At 41.5% G+C, this 24,528-nt stretch overlaps 1 protein-coding gene across 2 annotated transcripts; it reads right to left on the minus strand.

Moving 5' to 3' along the window:
- Positions 1-2,319: 2,319 nt before the first annotated feature.
- LOC112223055 (interleukin-10 receptor subunit beta) lies at positions 2,320-11,177 on the minus strand. Of its 2 annotated transcripts, none has more exons than XM_024386006.2 (7): positions 10,802-11,177; positions 8,450-8,570; positions 7,169-7,335; positions 6,685-6,872; positions 6,396-6,540; positions 5,320-5,396; positions 2,320-4,614 (listed from the first exon to the last, which is right to left on the minus strand). In XM_024386006.2, exons 1-7 carry the CDS (start codon positions 10,848-10,850, stop codon positions 4,240-4,242), a joined length of 1,122 nt encoding a protein of 373 aa, XP_024241774.1. In that variant the 5' UTR covers positions 10,851-11,177; the 3' UTR covers positions 2,320-4,239. The 2 variants fall into 2 exon arrangements, with proteins under 2 accessions (XP_024241774.1, XP_024241773.1); XM_024386005.2 differs by having other exon boundaries at positions 5,278-5,396.
- Positions 11,178-24,528: the final 13,351 nt, after the last annotated feature.

The raw sequence follows: 24,528 nt of genomic DNA on the forward strand, positions 1-24,528 counted from the left end.
GGTCATATCAGTTGTAGGCCAAACCGTTCGGATGCTACAGAGGTTTTTGTGAGAAGACCAATTTTCAGGAAGTCTCCTGGTCTGTAGCTCTGCCACTTTCCACCACAGATGCGACATCGGCGGATGTTGTGGATTGGCCCTTGCCAAAAAAATGATATCTCTAGCTTAAACTGACGGATTTTGATGGGGATCTTTTTATTTGTTAATTAGATTGACGTTCTAGTGCGTCATTAGAATCTTAATTAACACACCAAGCCCTTCACTGACACCGATGGAATTGGCTGACAAAATCTATGGATAGTAGACTATAATTTTGTCTGTCAAAACAGTCTCCAACACTAAGCCCTATTGTTGTTATTAGCCTAAAGTCAAATTATAATGAAGACTGTTTAAATAAATTAGGCCTTTTCGAATTAACCTACTTTCAGCACCTATGCGCTTTCCATCTCCGTGGTTGCCAATTCATGGTAATATAAGCTATGTAAATAACTTGAATATGGCTAATTGTGAGGGCGATAACTCTGATAAAAAGCTTCATTATGGGCAATGAAACATGTTGTTTTTATTATTGTTTATTATTTAAATCAATTATAGCTGAAGCAAGCTTACCTCCGGTCCTCCTTCTCATCTTCACGCTCTCCCTCTCAAATCGAGGTTAGGGTTAAGTTCAGGCATTACCTCCGAATTCCTGAAGTTAGGCATTAACTCCGAATGGTTAAGGTTAGGGTTAAGGTTTAAAGTTTTAAAACAAAAATATCTAAAACAACTTTCTACCTCTAGGATTTGAACATGCAACCTTTGGAATCAGAGGCATATGCTCATGCCTACTTGAAGGTGACAGCTCTCACTGTTGCCCATAGTGGCCGGTTTCCACCTCATCTCCTGACATCCTGTGTGTGTGTGTACATGTTTTACTATACTTGTGAGTACTGGAAGTCCTCAAAAGAATAGTAAACCAACTAAAATTCAAAGAAGTTAGGACATTTTGCCTTGTAAAAAGGCTATTTTAGACTTTGGGGTTAGGGTTACAATTGTGGTTAAGGATAGGGGGTTAGGGTTAGGGTAGGGTTTAGGGGTTAGGACAAAATGTGATTTTGAATGGGAATCAAATGTTGGTCCCCAAAAAGTCCTCACAAGTATAGTAAGACAGTGTGTGTGTGTGTGTGTGTGTGTGTGTGTGTGTGTGTGTGTGTGTGTGTGTGTGTGTGTGTGTGTGTGTGTGTGTGTGTGTGTGTGTGTGTGTGTGTGCGCGTGTGTGTGTGGTCATAAGATTTCCAAATGAGGTATGGAGGCAAGACCCCCTTCAGGACAGCAGAACCACATGAATAAAGTTCCCCTCAAGTCCGGTCAGCAACTTTATTTTAATGAGCAATTAAATCCATTCAATTATTACAAGTGATGTTTAACCTCTCCAGTTTCTCACTGCAGAAAATCTGGTGTCAAATTGGATTTCTTACACCAGGTCCGAAGTAGATTTGAGTGAATTATGTCCGGGCCCAGGAGATTTACGTTAGGACGCTTTTTTTTTAAAGATCAGAACGAATGTGGCTGAGTTATGAAATTCCTGGAAAAGTTTCCCCCAAGAGCAGCCAGCGAATTAATCTTTTAGCAGTATGACACGTTTGAATGGAACATGCTGCACAGCTACTCCATGATATCATACAAATTCAGGGCCCATACTCATAATGCATCTCAGAGTAAGCGTGCTGATCTAGGATCAGCCTTTTAGATCAAAATGAACACAATATTATGGACAGAGGGACCTGATCCTATATCAGAGCTACTACTCTGAGATGCTTTATGAATATGGGCCCTGAACTTCTCCCAATCTTACCTTTTGCCTAGTTTGACAGTTGGTTGTACAGAAACCATAACATTGCAACCGGCAGCCACACTGTACTTTGGCAGTATCAATATCCCACCAGCTGACACTTTATTGTTTGAGTCATCTAATACACAGTATATGGGTGGAGGAGGACACACTGTATTCCTTTCTGAGACCTTTGTTTGCAGAAACCACCTCATTGGTTGACATGGCTGTGAGGGAGGTTATAATGACAAGGAATAACACTGCTGGTGAGCCTTTCAGTGAGACAGCAGTGAAACGTCTTGATATTCACACTGGCACTAATCTACACTAATCAATATATATTTTTTTTAAGTAAAGAATATTCTTAGAAGTCAAGCAATTCTTAGAAAAAACACTCGATATGTCAGCCCATCAAGACTTCCCCTCAACTTCCCCTGCTTACTAATGGTACTGAAGCTCATGTTCGCTAAAGTGCCTTTTGACAGCAATGATGGGATCAACCAGTTCAGTAACACAATAGTTACCTTTTAATGAAAACATCAAATTCACAATCATATTAGTTATAAAAGTGACCCATATAAAAACAAATCAGTATTATACTGTACATATATGTTGAATATGTGATACACATCACAGCATCAACTAGGAATACCTGCCAGTTTTAACAGTGTTTTAGCCCATTAATATATCAAAGTGTACTAATAGCATAGGTAGTTTCACTTAGATACCACATGCCATTTGGTGTTAGTAGCTCACCAGAGTACCATAACCAACACACCCTGGTAAAGAATTACCAACCCTTTTGTCTCCTGTCCTGTAATTTCATCACCTCAAAAGGGCAGCAAACAATGACTAGACGTTATTGAGGTCACATACTTCGAAGACCAAACACTCAACGAAGTCATTTGACACATTTCTCACCTAACTCACGCTGCCCCTTTTTGTATTTCTGACAATAATATTTTTAGAAATGTATACAGTGCATCACCTTCAATGCTAATACGAATTTCAATTGTTGCTATAAAACTCGTGAAAATGTCAGTCATATTTTCTTCAGCATTGTGGTGCACATAACGTGGAACACGGATAATATGAAGAACAAGAAACAATAAATAATGAGACAAAGTATGATGAAATGAAAAGCTTTGTGCCGATGACATTGTGACACAAGAGGACTGGCTGTTTACCACCTTATGCCACCCAGCTTGAATCACGGATGTCCATTTCATTTCTTCAAATGAAACAGAAACTTCACGGTCACGATTTAAATGAACACGTTCGTGTACATTAAGATGTGTGTAGATGTGTGCACACATATATTGGTAGAACTAGCCCATTGCTGGAACTGTTGCACAGTATGCAAATTAAATAGAGCGTCACAATATAATGTACACACATCTATTTTACGGCATTTGATCTTATATCCTTGATCCTAAAGTTTTTACAACACTTGATCCTACGTCCTACATTAGTCATAATGTTTAAAAAAGGGCCAAAATTATAGCTTTCAGATTCAGTAGGACTCCATTGAGGGGACCATGTGTGCTGGATACTGGAGTAGAATCCTGTTCTTGTTTCTGAATCACAAGCTCCATAGCAGGCAGGAGCGGAACCGTGAAAGCCCCACTCTGCACCGCCGCCAAAACCCTCTCTCTGCTCCTTCCAACTTCTCCCTGCACTTTGTGAAGACTCGCTGAGACGGAACTTGTCTCTGACGTACATTGGGGACGCGAACAGAGTGAACATGCACAAAGGCCCTTAAGATTATTTTAGGGAGCTAAAGAATTTGTACCACCCAACCTCCCAGAAAGAATTCACGGATTCGTTCATCTCCTCCTTCCTCTCCTTCTTCCGCTTCTTCCTCCTGATCAATCCAAGCCTGTTGTGGAGCATATGAGGAAATCCCAAAGTTATCCTCTGCTGTTAGCCCTAGAGGGGCAAGGGGTACCCAGTGTTGTTTGTAACCAGACAAGAATGTCATTGATGAGGTCTCGCAGTCTGCAAGGTTGATGGGAGGTATGGAGTGAGATGGTGAGTCATTGGAGTTATTGAAACACATTGGAGAGATCGGGGTGTATATTATTCTCTCCTCCTCTCTCCCTGTACCAGGGTCCAACCACTCTGTCTCCCCCGTGGTGACCAGATCAGACAATAGTGATGCCCCTTGCCCAGTGCTGTCTAGGTCCCACAAAAGGGGCTGCCCCTCAGCGTTGGTAGGCAGTGCCATGCTGGCCATGGCACTCTGTGTCTCTGGCTGGAGCAGCAAAGTGGACAACTGCAGTAGGCCATCAATACGCCGCAATGTGGGCAGTACCAGGGGGTGCCCTGTTGATTTCCTGTCTCCAACACACCGGTTCGGCTCAGGTGGTGCTCCACGCGAAAACAAAACTGGGCCACCTTGAACCCAACTGGGTTTGTGGTCACTGGATTCAGATGACCATGGAGAGTTGATGTTGTCTTGGATGGCGATGGCATTCTTCCTCCACACCTTTATTAGCCACCTGCACTACGACCATGCAATAGTTGGTGGAGGACTGGGTGCTGTTGTTGGAGTGCTCTGGGGGTGGACCCTGCTGGCCCATGTAGGTGTCACAGTGCCTGGGCTGGACAATGGAGGAGGGTTCGTCCTGGGGGGAATAGGACCCAGATCCGCTGCTGGTGAACTTTGGCCCCATCTGGAGTTTACCAGTCTTCAGGTCACCGTAGGAGAACCCTACAGGGTAATGATACGACTTGGCAATGGAGTACGTGATGGCTCCTGGAGGGTGCCACATTGGAGGTGGGACGTTGCTTGTTGTCAGTTTCTGTGAAGAAGAGAAAGAGGATTTCGTTTACGTAACTATTACTGAAACACCTCTATGACCCCCTCTCCACCCACCAAACCTTGGAATCATTGAGGGGTTACAATGTATGTCAAACCAAAATGTATTTGATTCTTTAACTTGTTCAATTATAATTCTGAACAACTTTCATGGCAAGAATGAAATGAGCTCCACTGAAACAACACTGCTGTATTCTTTTGTAATTGCTTTCAGTTCTTGGCATGAAATGCAAATTACAGTGATACAACTGATTAAAAGGGTATGATTTCTCAGCATATGAGAGGAAATGGAATAAAACAGATACAACTTTGGGAAGATTGGTAAATGCGGCCATTTAAAGAGAAAATGAATGATGGTAAAGTTAAATCATTTCATCATAAATCAGTGCATGTGTAAATTGCAAAGAGATAACATTTTATTGTAACTAATGTTACACATTGTGCCTTGTTCTAAGTCAGGTGTTGCCGTAGAAAAGAGCTGAATGTATTGCGTGTTGCTGGCTGAGATTAAACTCTGTTTCGGTTGCTCCCTATTGAGGCCTCTCATACACGTGTTACTGTAAGTTTTGCCTGGAGGCCTGTATTTCCAGTATCAGGAACTGGCACTCCTTCATGTATGCCGAAATCTCCAATCTACATTTCCTACCAAGGCTTCTGTACTCTTCTTTCTCACATAGTGACGACATACCACCACCGGTAACAGGAAGGAACCAAGTAGCAGACACCCTAAGAGGAGGAACCAGGGAAACAGCAGCCAGTGTTCACCTGGATAGGGGAAGATTGCTTCTATTACACCTCAGTAGTGGCAATACAGCTGCTTCACTCTCAGAGCCTATTGGAAACAGGCCAATAGGTTGTAAATTGCCAGCACTATAGAGCAAGCGGTTAGAGCTTGGTTTGAGCGGTTGGGCCAGTAACCAAAAGGTTGCTAGATTGAATCCTCGAGCTGACAAGGTACAAATCTGTCAATTGCGCCTGAACAAGACAGTTAACCCACTGTTTCTAGGCTGTCATTGGAAATACGAATTTGTTCTTAACTGACTTGCCTAGTTAAATAAAGGTTAAATAAATTAAAAGTGTGGGCGTGTCTGTGAGGTCAGTACAGTAGTTTCAAGGATGCGTAAGTAAGCGGCTCCATTCAGTCTTGTCTCCAGGAAGTGAGCCTTTATATAGTCAGCAGCAGGAATACCCTTAACAATGTAAATGTAAATCCGGGACACTCAAATTAGTATGACATGTTACTTTTGGTATGGTTACAAAACGAAACTAAAGTAAGGTGGTTGGTCGTGGTGGATGAGTGGCTCTATAACCAAAGATTGCGAGTTCACATCTCGTCAAGGAAAACTTGAGCATTTGAACTAATTAACAACTTTTCAAGTATTTACTACTTTTTAGCTACTTTGCAACTATTTAGCATGTTAGCTAACCCTTCCCCTAACCCTAACCGTAACAATTTAACCTAACTCCTAAACTTAACCCTAATCCCTAGCCTAGCTAACGGTAGCCAGCTAGCTAACATTAGCCACCTAGCTAGTTCATAACATATTGTAAGTTTTTCTAATTCAGAACATAAAATACAAATTGCAATTCATAACATATCATACGACATGGGTGATGGACAGCCACAAATTAATACATACAATACGAAACGTAACATATCATACTAAATGGAGCGCCTCGGATTTTCATACAAAATAACACAAAATGCTCTGAGACCAGCTTGTGCATACATACAGAGCCTTGAGGGACACCAGATGACCTCACCTGGTAATGCCACACAGAATGTACGGCTCTCACTGGCATTTCGGTACATTTCTCTAGTCGGGGTGTAGACCACATAGCCACAGTACTTTACGTTGTTGTTTTGTAGATGGTTGAGGACAAACTCTCCAGTTGTGTCTTTATGGACCTGTGAAAAAAAGAGTCAGCAGTTAGAACATGTTTGTGTATTCTGTGTGTGTGTGTGTGTGTGTGTGTGTGTGTGTGTGTGTGTGTGTCTGCATGCGTCCATGCATGCATGCATGCGTGTGAGCAGTACACGCGAGAGAGTCACCTGTGCTGCCCAGCTAGGATGAGTGATGTTGAGGATATAGAAGGTTGGAGGGTCATGGTAGGAAAAGCTGGTACTATTGAACATCTCCTCGATGGGAGTCTTATTATCCGGTCCTAACGGTAGGGTTACAGTCACTTTTAAAGATGACGTTGTGGGGGTCACAGACACATTGGGTGGCCCAAGGACAGCTGACATGTAAAAGACAAATAAAGAGTGAGAATAAGACTAAGGAAAATAACGAATTAGTGACAATCTGAAAGAAAAGAGGACAAACCCTTTTAGCATGGGCCAAATGCTCGCTAGAATAATTGGTGAATAACATAAGCTTTCATGGAAACATATATTGATGTCATTAGGGAATATGAACAGAAAGTTGGGGCTATGTGTATGTATCACAACTAAGGATTCTGCCTTCTGAGCCAACACATAATCAAAGAACATCCCAATCTAGAAAGAGTAGGATAAAAGAGAGGAAATTGCTTACTGTCTCTCAGAGGTTTAAACAGTGCTATACGGCCTAGTGAGTGACTGTCAGCGAAAACCTCAGCATAGTAGGAATTTTGATAGATGTATGGTGTCTCTGCAGTGAGGTCACAAGAAAGAGTGGTGATGTTCTGGCACTCAATCTTCGGCTTGTATGGCTCTCCGTGTCTATAAAGAACACAACAAAAACATGATCAAACATAAAACACACTATGGAGGGAACCCTTAGCCAAAATTTTATGTTGCACTTTGAAAAAATACTGAGTAACACTTTACTCGAAGCCTGCAGTTACAATGCTTTTTAACATGTTATAAGCATGCATGAGCCTTTATCATGACATATCACATGTTGTAAATGTCTTGCCTTTCAGGGTGTGCGTGAGGCAACTTAGCTTGCTAAACCACAAATAGCACAACAGAGTTACGAAATAGGTGTCTTATATAGGTCCCATACTTCCTCATTTAAAAATAGCTAAAGGATAGTGTGTCAAACAGCGAACCGATATTGAGTGGGCATGATCAGGGCCAATCTTTTCCTGAACTGATTTGATGGTGGCGCTATGAGGCCTTGAATAAGGACACGCGAGCAATTCCAGGTGACAGTCTCGGAGAGACAAATCAATGTGATTGGTGTGGCACTTGACATTTGCCCGTCAGACGATGTCATGAGCAATTAGATGAGCTGACGTTTCCACTTGGTCAAAGGATCTCAAAGAGGCAGTGAGTGATTGCGATGAAAACATTTGCCTCACATAGCCACAGGTGAACTGAGTGTCATTTGTAAAGTTGAACGTACATTTTAACAGGCAATTTTTTTCACAGATTTATCCCTGTGGTGTGCAGGGAAACAGAGTGAGGCCTGTGGTAATGCACGGGCCAGAGCCTGTCTGCTAAGGCTTGCCCCAGTCAGTGGAGCTCAACCTGCAGCATGGAGAAGTACAGTAGCACCATAGTTTCAAGGCTGATGGCAGTAGGTGGAGCGGCAAATTGAAAGATCAATGCACCATATCCGAAACAATGGGGGAAACAATGGGGATAACGATGGGGGCAGCAATAGGGACAATGATGCTGAAAAGGAGCATTGAGAGAAAGAAAATGACACTTCAACTTAAACACACACCACACACACACTCAGTCTCTTCCCAGAGGCATAGTTCTGTGTTTCAGCACAAAATGTTGCTGACATAAGTCACATATCACCCTAGGTCACCCTAGCCTAGGCACATAAATATGCTGTTGGGTTGAAAGGTGAAAAGGTGACCACTGTATTCCTGTCTCTCACCTTTTGTAATGGACACTGTAAAGGACCCCCTCATCTGGGCTGTCGAGCTTGTTCCAGTGGAGCACAGTGTTGAAATTCCTAGAGATGAAGCATGGCTTCCCTTCACCAATGGCGGAACATCCTATAGATAAAGAGAAAGACAGTGGGGAAAGTTAACTCGAGACTGTCCATTCGCGAATAGCATTCATAGCATAACGTCTCGCTAGTCAGTACACAAAAACCATTGCTCTATTATTCAACATTGTCACGACCCATGTGACATGCTCACAACAACAGCCTCTGTCAAAGGATCTGCCTCACTCGAGATACGCTTGCTCCACTCACAGCAGCTGCGGGCCAAACTCAAACAAGGATTATGTGAGCTGGGCTTCGTTTCTTTGGTAGCAGGAACTAAAATGTGTAATTGTTCCTGGACTACAGAGGAGGGAACATAAGCAGCTGGACATGTGGAAGCAAGCCAATTGTTTGATTTGAGTGAGAATAGGATGAAACAAAAGCAACAGTTTGTGTCAGTAGGGCCCATCCACAAAGGGATGTTTAATTTAAAAAAATACAGTGTCCATTATAGGACAACCTTAATTCCTCAAGAGGTTTTTGCCAGTCATATCAGGACAATAATAAGATAGAAACTGTAGTGGAAGAATAAGAAAAGGTGATACTCGTGAATTGCGGGTGCTGAGGCGTAGCGTGATGACTCAATCATGGTTTATGACATTGCTTGGATGGCTGACCATCTGTGGGCTATCACAGGGTTTAAACACACCTTATATGTGGATTTCTCTGGGGAGGGACGTTCCAACAGAACCCTGGGAGCACGGAGACCTTAGGAGGTGTGAAGACAGATGAAAACGTGAAATCGACTAAATGAATGTTATTGTGAGTTAAATTGTCATGTTTGGATTGTTTCAAGAGTTCATAAAGAGCAATGCATTTTGATATGTTTTACTGTGCTGTAAGTGCTATGGATTTATTGTTACAGGGAAACTGAGTTATTCTGTTAATCGGACGGCTGATAGTTCAAAGAGGGAGCGACACAGTGGCGCTCTGCTCTATTCTACATTGAGTTGATTAGATTAGAATCTGGGTGTGTTTTCCTGTCTTTTGTTTTACTAGCAAAGTGCAAAGAAATGTTCATTCAGGTTGAATGTGTGTTTCATGCTTGAATTTGGTTAAAGGACATTAAATTTGTTCATATTTTGAGAACTCTTAGAGATCATTCTGAATTGAAGACAAGTGTAACCACGTTAAGCCTTAGCCTATTGGTGATAGTAATTTACTCTGATTAGTCTGTAGTGTATCATGTATATAATGTACACTGCAATTGTTTGAGTGTTAAGTATTTCATGACTAATACATCCTACTAGTTGAATTGAGTAAATGCATTCCTCCTTTTACGGAGTAATTCTTTGACTATACTCTTATAATTGATCAGGTCTACTGGTAGTTGGGATATACACAATACCCACAGCATATGCCTTGGTACCACCCTGACATCCCTGATCTGCTTGCTTCAATAAATGAATGCTAGTACATTGGTCGCCATAATGGAATAATGGTGCAAGTTAGACATGTTCATTATAGTCATACTGAGAGGTGATGGAAGGCTCGCTACCTTCACTATATCCTCTAGAGACGTACAGGTCTTTTTTACTCACAATGTTGGAGTGTAATTGATGAATGTGGTTTATTATTATGTTCAACATCCTTTCGACATAATGGTTGGATCATTTCCATCCAACTACATAACGGGTGGGATTTTCACTACACTGCAATATAAGTACACTAGGAACAATGTATGCATGGTTAACCTTTCCCTTTTAAAACATCAGCTACGTATGTACACCACTTTACGTCACAGTGCATCTGGTCATGTCTCATGCAGATTACAGGTTGCGCAATTGACACTGACCAGAAAAGGATACACAGTCTCGACTCCCTTCAACATTAGCATTTTGATATCCTCTATAATAAATGTAGTCGATATAATAGACCACTCATGGAGCACTCAAATGCCCGTGGATCCATTTTCCATTGATCGCTACAATTTAGAATGAGTGAAGTCCACAAAGGGTTCACTACTCTTTATCCACCAAGACCTTGATTAGAACTGAGGGGAAACCTCCAGAGCCTCACTACATCTAATTAATTGATGACTACATTTGAAACAAAGACTTTAGGGATGCGTCCCAAATGGCACCCTATTCCCTATGTAGTGCAGTGCTTTTGTCCAGAGCCCAGTAGACTATTTAGGAAATAGGGTTGGCATTTGGGGTGTAAGTCTAGGTTTATACCTACAAAAGAGTGCACTCATCCAAATCAAACAGGAGATCAGTAGTGCCCCATTAAACTCACCATAGCAGTACAGGAGTAGCACTATGACCTTCCTAGGCCACATATCCATTGGGCTTGAGGAGTAAGAAGAGTGAGATTAAAATCCCGTTCCCACTGTCTGTACTGTCCTGATTTCCTCAGGGAGAACCCACCATGTGATGTGTAGTAAATACGACTCCAGTCAAAGGAAGAAAATAAGAATGGTCCAGGTCCAAAATCAATGAAGACACAAGGAGAGACCAAGTCCCAATCCTCTGGGTATTGGTGAGCGGCTCTGGGCTTCATAGGATATCCTATCCACGACCTGAACCATCTCTGACCAGCTTAGGGAGAGGAGCACCCATCCCCAGGTGTGCTGCAGGTGAACTTTGGAACCGTCTTATCAACCTTGTTCCTGTTTTTCTCTCCCTATGCTCAAACTCCCTCCCACAAAGTCTCTATTACTGTGTTCTCTCTCTCTCTCTCTCTCTCTCTCTCTCTCTCTCTCTCTCTCTCCCTCTCTCTCTCTCTCTCTCTCTCTCTCTCTCTCTCTCTCTCTCTCCTTTCAGATTTTATCTGAAAAAGGATCCTAAATCATTACAAAGGCGGTAGAACACGCTATCTGTGAACACATCTTACCCCTCCCTGGGAATAAACTGTATGACCTGTTTTCAGTTTCACCAGTATCTATTTCTGTGTTTAATGGTATTCAAACAACGGTATGTTACATTGTTAGTGATTCAATGGCACAACTTTCTGCTCACAACCAACAACCAAGGTGTGTACAGAACGTGAATTGTTGTATCGGAATGAATGAAGGAGACTCCAAGAAATATTGCTTCAATGGATTGCAGTCGTTCCCAAACTTGTTATAGTCCCGTACCCCTTCAAACATTCCACCTCCAGCTGTGTACCCCCTCTAGCACCCGGGTCAACGCACTCTCAAATGTTGTTTTTTGTCATCATTGTAAGCCTACCACACACACACACACTATACGATACATTTATTAAACATAAGAATAAGTATGAGTTTTTGTCATAACCTGGCTCGTGGGAAGTGACAAAGAGCTCATATAGGACTAGGGCACAAATAATAATATAATAATTATCAATAATTTTGCTTTTTATTTAACCGTCTTACATATAGACCTTATTTGTTCATAAAAAAATTGTGAATAACTCACCACGGGTTAGTGAGAAGGGTGTGCTTAAAAGTGTTGGATTCTGATTTCTTGACTTATGAAATCATGAAATATACTTATTCCTTTCACTGACTGAGAGACGCTAATTTATAATGTTTACATTATGTCAGGATGTGTCATTGTTAGCCATCGGGGTTCCTATGGGAGGAGGAAAGACAGTCTGGTACGAGTCAACATGACAGCCGTGAGTTGGGGAGGAGTGAGCACTTAGGGGCAGAGGTCAGGTCAGATGAAGTGAGGAAGAACAGGTATCACTAAGGTTCTGTATAGCAACAGAGATGCATTGGCTGTTCAGATGTGTAGGAGGGGACTCAGCCTAGGACAAAGGGTTAAATATCAGTGCTTTTGTCGATTCAGCTGTTCAATCCTTTGGGAAGAATGAAGTTGGTTTAAGTGTCCGTGGAGTTCTTACTCAGATAGATTACAACATAACAAAAGGATGCACATAACTCTGCAATGTTGGGTTGTATTGGAGAGAGTCGCAGTCTTTAATCATTTTCCACACACAGTCCAAGCCTGTATTTAGTTTTCATGCTAGTGCGTACCGAGAATCTACTCTCACGTAGGTACGTGATTGCCAAGGCAGGATACTCAGTGCAGCCCAATCCAGAACTCTGGCAGTGGCTTCTGATTAAATTCAATTTTCACAGAACCGCTTGTTGCAATTTTGATGAGGCTCTCTTGTTCAGATATCGGTAAGTGGACTGGAGGCAGGGCAGAAAAGGGATAACGAATCCAGCTGTTCATGTCATCGGTTTGGGGAAAGTACCTGGGTAATTGCGCATCCAACTCATTCAGGTGCTTCGCTATATCACATTTGACATAGTCCGTAAGCTTGAGTTAAAAGCCTCAATTTTGTCCCGCATATTGAATATTTTTGCTCAGATGTGTGTATTGCATTACCATCCACTATGACCTTAATGTCTCGGGAAAAATACCTGGGAATTAAGCATTTTTTTCTTAGTTTAGCTTGTTCCTCTACATTCTATTACAATACTAAACTCAGATCATTCAGGCGAGAAAAAACATCACCCAAATAGGCCAGTCGTGTGAGAAACTCATCATCATGCAAGCGGTCAGACAAGTGAAAAATATGGTCAGTAAAGAAAACTTTAAGCTCGTCTCTCAATTTAAAAAAAGGTGGCAATACTTTGCCCCTTGATAACCTGCGCACTTCTGTATGTTGTAAAAGCGTTACATGGTCGCTGCCAATATCATTGCATAGTGCAGAAAATACACAAGAGCAATACACCTTGCTTTAACAACTACATTTTCACTGTAGTGTCCAAAACATCTTTCAAGCTGTCAAGCATTCCCTTGGCAGGAAGAGCCTCTCGGTGGATGCTGCAGTGTACCCAAGTGGTGTCGGGAGCAACTGCTTGCACACGCATTACCACTCCACTATGTCCCCCTGTCATGGCTTTTGCAGCATCAGTACAGATACCAACATGAGCAGCAGCTACGTTTGGCTACATATGGACTGTTAAGTGGAATTCCCGCGAGAGAGTAACGTTTAATGTGATTGGATGTTAATTATTTGACTAGGCTACCTGTATTTGACATTGTGTTGTTATTTTGCTGAACACTAGATTGGCAGTGAAACGGGGCTACTCAGGCAAGAAAAAAACATCACCCAAATGTATAGCCCCGTTGGAAAATATAAATGGACTGTTTGAAAATGTGAAGAAAAAAGAAAAGAAAAATAATAATAATCACATGTTCAATTGGCGTACCCCATCCCGATCATATAGACTTTGTTTTAAGAGGGTAATAACATGGACCATCAAGCTATTTGATTCTCAATTCAGAGGGTATAATGCACACTGAATTATGCGTCTATCATCTATTGTATGCACTGGTGTGAACAGTTGGTCAGCCATTTACAATAGGAGGAAGTAAGAAACAGGAAGAAGAACTTGCTACAGAGGTCAAGGTGTGCAATACGTACATTATCTAATGCTGCGGTTATTCCATACATCTATTAGTCTAAGGTGGGAACACCAAGGCTTTATTGATTAAATCAAATATGAGGGACCTTCTGTCTCCATTGACAGTAACAGAGATAACACTTGTAAAGCATAAACACTGCACTCAAATAAGCTGCTGCATTTTGTTTATCACAACAGCATGCTTGTTTATGTCTGTCTGAGTGTCGTAGAATCATATTGGCCATAAAGACTCAAAGCTGCATGCAGAACTCTACGACAAAAGAGCAAATCAACATTCAGATACAGTGACTCAGATACAGTATAATTGGACTGGATAAAAACAGAGTGTGGACCACGGTCACTGAATTGTGTTCCCAGTGGGTGTCTGCAAGTCTAGAACACGACTCTAACCCCTCGTTTCCATTCGATATTCAAGGGTTATTTTGCATCAAAACAAAAAATATATTTGTGCAACTTCAACCCACAACCCTCGCCCTCTCTTCTGCGTATTTATGCCTGGGAGTGTAGCATAATAATACAAGACATTTTGCTAAGTGGATAAATCAAATGAAATGTTATTGGTCACATATACATGGTTAGCAGATGTTATTGCGAGTGTAGTGAAATGCTTGTGCTTCTAGTTCCTACAGCGCAGCAATATCTAACAAGTAATATCTAACAATTCCACAACAAATACCTAATACACACAAATCTAAGTATAGGAATGGAATAAGAATATATAAATATAAATATATGGATGAGCAATGTCAGAGCGGCATAGGCTAAGATGCAATAGATCGTATAAAATACAGAATATACATACGAGATGAGTAATGCAAGATATGTAAACATTATTAAAGTGGTATTATTAAAGTGACTAGTGTTCCATTTATTAAAGTGGCCAATGATTTCAAGTCTGTATGTAGGCAGCAGCCTCTCTGTGCTAGTGATGGTTATTTAACAGTCTGATGGCCTTGAGATAGAAGCTTCTTTTCAGTCTCTCGGTCCCAGCATTGATGCACCTGTACTGATCTCGCCTTCTGGATGATAGCGGGGTGAACAGGCAGTGGCTCGGGTGATTGTTGTCCTTGATGATTTTTTTGGCCTTCCTGTGACATCGGGTGGTGTAGGTGTCCTGGAGGGCAGGTAGTTTGCCCCCAGTAATGCTTTGTGCAGAACGCACCACCCTCTGGAGAGCCCTGTGGTTGTGGGCGGTGTAGTTGCCATACCAGGCGATGATACAGCCCGACAGGATGCTCTCAATTGTGCATCTGTAAAAGTTTGTGAGGGTTTTAGGTGACAAGACACATTTCTTCAGCCTCCTGGTGGTTGAAGAGGCTCTGTTGCGTCTTCTTCAGCCCGCTGTCTGTGTGGGTGGACCATTTCAGTCTGTCAGTGATATGTATGCCGAGGAACTTAAAACTTTACACCTTCTCCACTGCTGTCCCGTCGATGTGGATAGGGGTGTGCTCCCCACGATCATCTCCTTTGTTTTGTTGATGTTGAGTGAGACGTTATTTTCACCCCACTCCAAGAGCCCTCACCTCCTCCCTGTAGGCTGTCTCGCCGTTGTTGGTAATCAAGTCTACTACTGTTGTGTCGTCTGCAAACTTGATGATTGAGTTGGAGACGTGCATGTCTACCCAGTCATGGGTGAAAAGGGAGTACAGGAGGGGGCTCAGCACGCACCCTTGTGTTGCCCCAGTGTTGAGGATCAGCGAAGTGGAGATGTTGTTTCCTACCTTCACCATCTGGGGGTGGTCCGTCAGGAAGTCCAGGACCCAATTGCACAGTGTGGGGTGTTGAGACCCAGGGCCTCAAACTTAATGATGAGCTTGGAGGGAACTATGGTGTTGAATGCTGGAAGGCAGTGTATTCATGAATTATGAAAAGCCTTGGTATCTTTACCCTATAAAGCTGGACTGCAACACAGAGCATAAAACTAATGTAATTGTGGATTTCTTCTGTGGTCCCACTCACCTCTCTCATCAGGAACATATATGGATTTGACCCATGTAGGAGATTGCAAAATCCAGCACTGTAAATTATATTCCTTCAGTCAATACTTCATGACTGATATAGACAGAGACCTGCATAGCATTCACATAAGTCCCTCTCACCTCTCTCATCAGGAAAATAGATGGATTTACACAACATACATTTTTTTAGGCTTAAATATTCTATTCCTTCAGTCAATACTTCAAGACTGATAAATATAGGAGACCTGCAAAACATGTTCTGTCCTTTCACAGAAGTTTAAGTGGCAATATGTGACTCACCATCTGGATTTGGTTTTATGTAGCAAAATGTGAAATCGTTTATTTTTTTTACATTGGATAAAAGTAGAAACTCAGAGCTACAAACTGGAATGTCATACATGGTGTTTTTGAGGAACAATGGGAAAGTATTTTTACTTTGAAAGTTCATACACTTTTGAGAAAAGGGTCTTTGAATGTTTTGGTACCTACTGGAGAGCTCTCCTTTGTCTACACCCATTCAGCATTGTTCACACCCTCTTAAGCCAGCACCACCCATCTCTTTAAGAATGCACATGTGAGGTCATGTGCTAAACAGTGTGGTCTAGTAAAGATTAAGACTAAAAGTGGTAGTAGCCTACAATAAGGAAAAATTCCAGGTAACAGAAAGTGTCTAGATAAAAATATTTTCTAAATATTAGATGACGCTTACCCGGACACACTTGTCTAAAAATTGAATGGTCACGTGAAATAAATGCTTTAACCTCCAGCCACATCCAAGTATGACAAGTACTAAATTGTCATACTTGAGTAAAAGTATAAATCCTTTCAAATTTCTTATATTAAATCAGACGGCACAATTGTATTTAAAAAAAATGATTTGACAGATAGCCATGGGCACAATGTACTTAAGTATCAAATTCCTTATATTAAGCAAACCAGACAGCAACATAAAAAATAACAAATATTGTTAAGAGCCAAGGGCACACTCCAGCACTAAGACATAATTTGCAAACTAAGCATTTGTGTTTAGTGAGTCTGCTAGATCAGAGGCAGTATGGATGACCAGGTATGTCCTCTTGATAAGTGTGTGAATTGTAACGAGTACTTTTGGGTGTCAAGGAAAATGTATGGACGAAAAAGTACATTATTTTCTTTACGAATGTAGTGAAGTTAAAGTTGACAAAAATATAAATAGTAATGTAGAGATGCCACAAAAAAAATGACTTAAGTAGTACTGTAAAGTATTTTTACTTAAGTACTTTACACCACTGCCCAAATGCCTTCACACCAGTACATTAGCATACTTTATATACTGTTACACATCCACTTATCACATAGTATTATATACATAAGTTAAGGCCTTGCAACCTGAGTGAGTTTGTTTTTTTGCACATGTGCAGTACATAAACAGATGCATGCGTCACTTATATTTATGTGGTGGACACTTGATACGGTCACATGATGTTGTTGTGGTATGTCACAAAATCATGTTACAACCACACATCAATATTAATTTTATATATCAATATTTTGCAGTCTTGGTCATTGGTCTCTACAGAAGGTGTAAACGGTACAGCAAACATGTTAGTGCATAGTAGCAATATCAGAAATAGATAGTGTCAATATAAATAAAATATACAGTATGTACTAGAGCAATATCAATAACGATATCAGTGATAGACGAGGTAGTTATATGCATACAATCAGGGGTAAAGTGGCTGAGCAGCGGGATAAACAAAAAAATAGTAGCAACAACGTATGGCGTGAGTGTTAGGAGAGAGTCATGTGAATAGAGGCACTGCAGATAGTGCAGATGACTGGTCCGTCCAAACCACGCATGAACAAGGGAATCTATATTCGGAGAGCCTGTTTCTGTCCTGCCCTTGACTTTGGTGCAGGGCTTGGATTGTCCATAGCCTCTTCGTCGCAAAACTCCCTGATCTTGTCAAAAAGATAGTTTGTCTAGCTGTGTCCATTCCAGGTGGTGCTTTTACAGGCAGACCATCTATGGGAGGAAGGATGTCAGCGTAGCACAGCAACTGAAAACTGATCATGACAGTCCGAATGCTCCTTGGCGACAACATCAGGCTCCAAAGCCTCTTAGCTGTAAAACAGGGAATAACAAAAAAATCAGAAGACATTACAAGCCTGCACAACACCAATTCATCTTCAAAGTTAGTTTAGATAAGAATTACGTCATACAATGAAAATGTTTTTTACCTGAAGTGCTGGTACTGCTTGATTTGTGGCAGCAGCCTGAAGTATGGAGTCAGGTGTTGTTGTCAGCCATAGCTTTCCACCAGCACCGTAACATCCTCCAGTCCAACCAGCTGTGGGATGTTGACCCCTGTCACAGTGCTGTCCTTCACAACACCAGCAACCTCAGACAAAGTGTTCACTCTGGTCTTTCTGAAGAGCTGCTTGATGAGGCCGAAGCGCCAAACTTGGTGTGGCCTGTGATCAGGAAGTGAAGGTCCAGATTGTGCTGGAGCTTGTGCATGGTCCACCAGGCACAATACCAGAGCACAAACTTGTTCTTGTTTTGGCCACTGCAGTTATCACAATTCAGGTCCACACGTGTTTTTCCAACTCTGTAGTTGGTGAAGAAATGGTGCATGCAGTTGATGACTGCGCTGCTGCCTTTGCTTGCGCTTCCTCTCTTTTTGATGACTATGACTGATGGATCAGAGTCAGGCGTGTTCTACTGATTGATGTTGAAAGACAAATTCCAGGGACAAATATTTTAGCATTATTATACAATAGATGCAAAATGGCATTCTGAGATATCACTACACACAGTTCATACAGGTAATGTTAGCTGGCTAGCTAACAGCAAGATTTAACTAGCAATACAAACCAATTGTCATAGCTAGCTAAAGTTAACCAATAGGTTCAATGTTAGCTAGTTAGCTAGTTAACATTAGGCTATAACTAGCAATGTGAAATAGCATTCTGAGAAAACATCACTAACGTTACACACACCTCATACACATAAGTTAATGTTAGCTAGCAAGCCAGCCGCCTAGCCTCAGCTAACGTTAGCTAGCTAACAGCAAGCTTTAACTTGGGGTCTTTTGTTTAGACATGTTTTAGGGTTGCGTCAAGTCGAATCTGGTATCAGGATAAATATGACATAGAGTCACCGATTGTACACTATGTATTTTTTTTTAGCTAAGTAATAAGTGGTAAATGCAATTTTCGTATATACGGCCTCTCTGTCCCACCTCGCAGGGCAAACAGAGAACTGACTTGTTCTTGACAAAGATATTATAAATATACTCTGTCAGAAATAGTTCCTGCTTCCGAGCCGGCCTGTCAGAGTAGAGACTGGGCGTGGTTTACACTCACCCAGCCTATCGTTGATTGTTGCCGCAGAGCTGGTCCCAGCCCCCTAAGCGCTTCAGTTGATAGATGTAACTGTTGCTGTGAAGAATATCTATGCGCTCATGCTCGATACCGTTATCTCGCACCTGGCTCCTGTTATCTAACAAAAGACTATTTGTTCTCTCAACACTGCGTTCTGAATGTGCCCCCCCAACTCATTGCACAGTTCCTGTCTTCATGTTATTCTGTATTTTTCCATCATGAGAAAGGCCCATGGCCCTGAAACTGTTAACAATGTCTCAAGTCAGCTATGTTGCATAACACATACAGTGCCTTGCGAAAGTATTTGGCCCCCTTGAACTTTGCGACCTTTTGCCACATTTCAGGCTTCAAACATAAAGATATAAAAAAATTGTGAAGAATCAACAACAAGTGGGACACAATCATGAAGTGGAACGACATTTATTGGATATTTCAAACTTTTTTAACAAATCAAAAACTGAAAAATTGGGCGTGCAAAATTATTCAGCCCCTTTACTTTCAGTGCAGCAAACTCTCTCCAGAAGTTCAGTGAGGATCTCTGAATGATTCAATGTTGACCTAAATGACTAATGATGATAAATACAATCCACCTGTGTGTAATCAAGTCTCCGTATAAATGCACCTGCACTGTGATAGTCTCAGAGGTCCGTTAAAAGCGCAGAGAGCATCATGAAGAACAAGGAACACACCAGGCAGGTCCGAGATACTGTTGTGAAGAAGTTTAAAGCCGGATTTGGATACAAAAAGATTTCCCAAGCTTTAAACATCCCAAGGAGCACTGTGCAAGCGATAATATTGAAATGGAAGGAGTATCAGACCACTGCAAATCTACCAAGACCTGGCCGTCCCTCTAAACTTTCAGCTCATACAAGGAGAAGACTGATCAGAGATGCAGCCAAGAGGCCCATGATCACTCTGGATGAACTGCAGAGATCTACAGCTGAGGTGGGAGACTCTGTCCATAGGACAACAATCAGTCGTATATTGCACAAATCTGGCCTTTATGGAAGAGTGGCAAGAAGAAAGCCATTTCTTAAAGATATCCATAAAAAGTGTCGTTTAAAGTTTGCCACAAGCCACCTGGGAGACACACCAAACATGTGGAAGAAGGTGCTCTGGTCAGATGAAACCAAAATGGAACTTTTTGGCAACAATGCAAAACGTTATGTTTGGCGTAAAAGCAACACAGCTCATCACCCTGAACACACCATCCCCACTGTCAAACATGGTGGTGGCAGCATCATGGTTTGGGCCTGCTTTTCTTCAGCAGGGACAGGGAATATGGTTAAAATTGATGGGAAGATGGATGGAGCCAAATACAGGACCATTCTGGAAGAAAACCTGATGGAGTCTGCAAAAGACCTGAGACTGGGACGGAGATTTGTCTTCCAACAAGACAATGATCCAAAACATAAAGCAAAATCTACAATGGAATGGTTCAAAAATAAACATATCCAGGTGTTAGAATGGCCAAGTCAAAGTCCAGACCTGAATCCAATCGAGAATCTGTGGAAAGAACTGAAAACTGCTGTTCACAAATGCTCTCCATCCAACCTCACTGAGCTCGAGCTGTTTTGCAAGGAGGAATGGGAAAAAATTTCAGTCTCTCGATGTGCAAAACTGATAGAGACATACCCCAAGCGACTTATAGCTGTAATCGCAGCAAAAGGTGGTGCTACAAACTATTAACTTAAGGGGGCCGAATACTTTCGCAAGGCACTGTACATAACATCCACACAAGCCAACAGCAGATAATATTCAATCACATATATGGTAATGGGCTATAGTGCATAACACAGAATCCTCATACATGTCACGTTAACTCTAGCTAAAAAATTAACTATAATCCAAATCCATCGAGTAATGTTACTAGCAATACAAACCCGACTGTCATCGCAAGCTAAAGTTAACCAAATAACATTAGGTTTAATGTTAGTTAGCAAGCCAGCCATCAAACTCCAGCTGGCTAGTTAACAGCAAGCTTCAGCTTTCTGACAAAATGAGAAACGTATAATATCTGAATCTGTAGCTAAATTCTTACCTGTATACATGGATGAAACCTTCACGACAGACTGATACCCCTTTAATAAGACATCCTGTGTTGTTTCCGTTTAGTTTGCACAGCTTGTTTGGTCCGTTGTGTTCTACTGAGTTCAAAAAGTGTTATTTTCAGAGTGAGAGAGAGTCAGCATTCATCGTCCAGAAAGTAGTCCATCACAACTTTTTCCCACTGACCTTAGTCGAGAGCACCTGATAAATTCAGAGAGGCAATATTATTGAGAGCAGTAGCAACATATTTGCAATTATCCATGGCTAACATTATATATTTAAATGTTATAAACTACAGTAGAAAGGATTAGCTAGGCATTATGAGCAGCTCATTTTATAGACACAATATGAAACAGCGCAGACCAATCCAAACTCATCTCTCGCATGTCCGTCCCACTCATTATCTCAGCCAATCTTGGCTAGCGGGAAGGTTGCTGGCTTTCTCTGTGGCTAAACCAACTAGGCTCATAATTTAAACAATTTTATTCATATTTACAGATGACGTACAAGTTTGATATTAAGGCACATTAAAGTTCACATGTTCGAGAAAGCATTTCTACCAAAAAACTCATTTTGCTAAAAATAATATTTTTTACGTACAAAAGGCTCTCCTGTGAAGTCGTGACTTGCGACATACGCCTAGTTTCCTGAACACACGTAGAAAAAGGGTTCAAAAAGGGTTTTTCAGCTGTCCCCATAGGAGAAACCTTTCTGGTTCCAGGTAGAACCCTTTTTAGTTTCAGGTAGAACCCTTTTGGCGTTCTACCTGGAACCAAAAGGGGTTCTTCAAAGGGTTCTCCTATGGGGACAGCCAAATAACCATTAGGTTCTAGATAATGCCTTTTTCTCTAAGAGTGTACAGTGTGCACCCAATGAATTGCTCTATCAAAAAGGTGAGGTTTATTGTATTTATAAATCTGACCAGTTTCTTATTTATAACTTTTGTTCCAAGGCCGTTTGCCGAGAACTTTACTATGAGATAAAGTCTATCTTCGAGAAGTGTCTCAGAGTTGTCACATTATTTTCAGGAGAGAAGTGCACACATAGATACAATAAAATACAAAAAAAAGGTTTTATATTAATTATGTGAGTCCACACACCTCTTCCTCCATTATCTTCATTAGAAAATGATAAAAAAGTAAACAAGGAAGGCCTTGGAGAGACCATGGCCTTATCCGATCCCTAGCCGACGCTTTTCACACACTTCTGGCAGTCCTCTCATCATTACATGACAAATTCATTAGTCTTTACACAATTAACCAGTTTTACCTCCCACTACCCTCGCTTGCATCTCACCCTCGTTCAAATGCAAATGAGAAAAGCCAAGGGTAGACAAAGAGGATTAGGGAAAAATACACAGTACAAAATGGATGAGCGGTCCCATAGTGCAACAGTGCTTTTGCTGCCTTTATTTGGCATTCGGAAAATGAGTGTGAAAAAGAAAACAGTTTGGCGTCAAATGAATTGCTATAATGACTCATAATCATAGCCATACAGCTGCCAGTCCAGCCATGCAGTCCCACAGTACAGTGTGTGCATCTTAGTAATAAAAACATAATTAAACAAAAAACTATTATGGCCTCAAATGTACTGATCAATCATATCAAAACAGATGGCCTTAAAGCAAACGGAGGGATTGAAACTTTCTGAAAAGTGTCAATTGCTTCAGCTGCAGAGTTAACTGTGTAAAACTTCAATAATTGCTTTTGTGAAAGAACAAATTCAGCTCAACAAATGAATCATTGATGGGCTCCAAGTACAAATCACTTGTAGCACATAATTGCAAAAGGCATCATCATTTTCTCTTTCAAATTCGCTCCATTTCATGAATCTTTGCTATTCTCACTAGTCAGACATATGGAAGTTGATACAAATATTATACACAAGCTACATTTTCAATGGTTTACTTTTTTTTTTGGTCTATAAACTCGTAAAATATACACAAACATGCTGATAACGCTTCAATCCAATAACCAAGTTTAATTAACTGCTGTTTGACTACTGTGGCAGAGCCACTGCCACCTGAATATGACAGCTGGCCACAGGCTGATAGAGGATTTGGCCCACTTACAAGCCGCTGTGTTCTAACAGAAAGATAACAGAACAGCCACCTCAACCTGGCAACAAAATGATCTGGCAGCCCAGCAACATCAAGCTCAAAATCCACAGCATCCTAAGGTACTGCAGTATGGGCTACTCTATTTAACAACGCAGAGAGGCCCTATTGTTCTTTCCAGTATTCCTTTTCCTCAGGACTTCTCGCAACATTTGCTACAATGTGATATTTTGGGGGGGACAAATTTGAGCTTTAATTGTCCGTCTGTTCGTTCTGAACTTTTCATGAGGCATGAGATGAGACATCTGCCCATTTTACTGACTCCTTTTATAGGGCCTAGTCACAAAGTAATCAATCACCAGATGAGGCTATTAATTAAAAAGAGTACAAATTAACTGCCTGGAGACACAGAGAAGAAAAGAAAGAGGGATGTTCTGTGTAACTAAAGTATATTGGACAGTGTGTTACTATGCCCCTGTTTGACCTCAACTTCCACTCAGTCGTCGGACTCCCTTTGAAGCCCAAAGCTCATCCTGTCGACAAGTTTTTTTGATCACCATGTCAACCCGAGAAATCCATAGGCTACTGTGATCCCTGGCTGTTTCCAATTCCTACTCTGCTGTAACAATGTGCTCGAGTGGATTCTGTCTCCTTCCTCCTTGTCACCAAATGAATTCGTTGCCAAGGCACCCTGGAGAGAAAACAGCTTTGAAGTTGGACACAGGCTGAGTGAAGAGAGAGAGAGAGAGAGAAAGAGAGAGAGAGAGAGAGAGAGAGAGAGTGACAGCAGACCAAGCCTTGTGCTTCAGGAGCATCATCAACACCGATTCCTCCTGCCTTTTTGCCGTCGCAGCCAGTCAAACACGACTCACACCTTACACCTGTAGCTAGCTGGTCTACAGAAGTATTGAAACGAGTCAGTACCTTTTGATCTGGCCTTGGAAACGTGTGTTAGTCTGAGATGACACTGTCCCCTTTAGGACCAATCATCTAGGGGTCTCAGTGCAAGAAGGAACAGAGTCGGAGCCGGTACTGCAGCCATATTATATATTTTTCCGAGGGACTTTCTAATATGGATTCTGTGAGACAAGGGGGTCTTGACGCATACATCACCTTATATTGCTGCGTCTCGTCACGCTAGAAGATGTCTCGCCTACATCAGCTGACATACATAGCCAAGGATTATCTG

The sequence above is a fragment of the Oncorhynchus tshawytscha genome, linkage group LG23, assembly GCF_018296145.1.
Source record: "Oncorhynchus tshawytscha isolate Ot180627B linkage group LG23, Otsh_v2.0, whole genome shotgun sequence".
In the NCBI taxonomy this organism is placed as follows: Eukaryota; Metazoa; Chordata; class Actinopteri; order Salmoniformes; family Salmonidae; genus Oncorhynchus; species Oncorhynchus tshawytscha.

Excerpts from the sequence above, each read along its gene's own strand:
- LOC112223055 (XM_024386005.2), bottom strand. The coding sequence starts at position 10,850 with ATGGATATGTGGCCTAGGAAGGTCATAGTGCTACTCCTGTACTGCTAT. Across the intron at positions 6,873-7,168 it reads GTTTAAACCTCTGAGAGACA|CTGTCCTTGGGCCACCCAAT; the intron begins GTAAGCAATTTC and ends TTTACATGTCAG. Across the intron at positions 4,615-5,277 it reads AGAAGAGTACAGAAGCCTTG|AAACTGACAACAAGCAACGT; the intron begins GTAGGAAATGTA and ends TCTTCTTCACAG.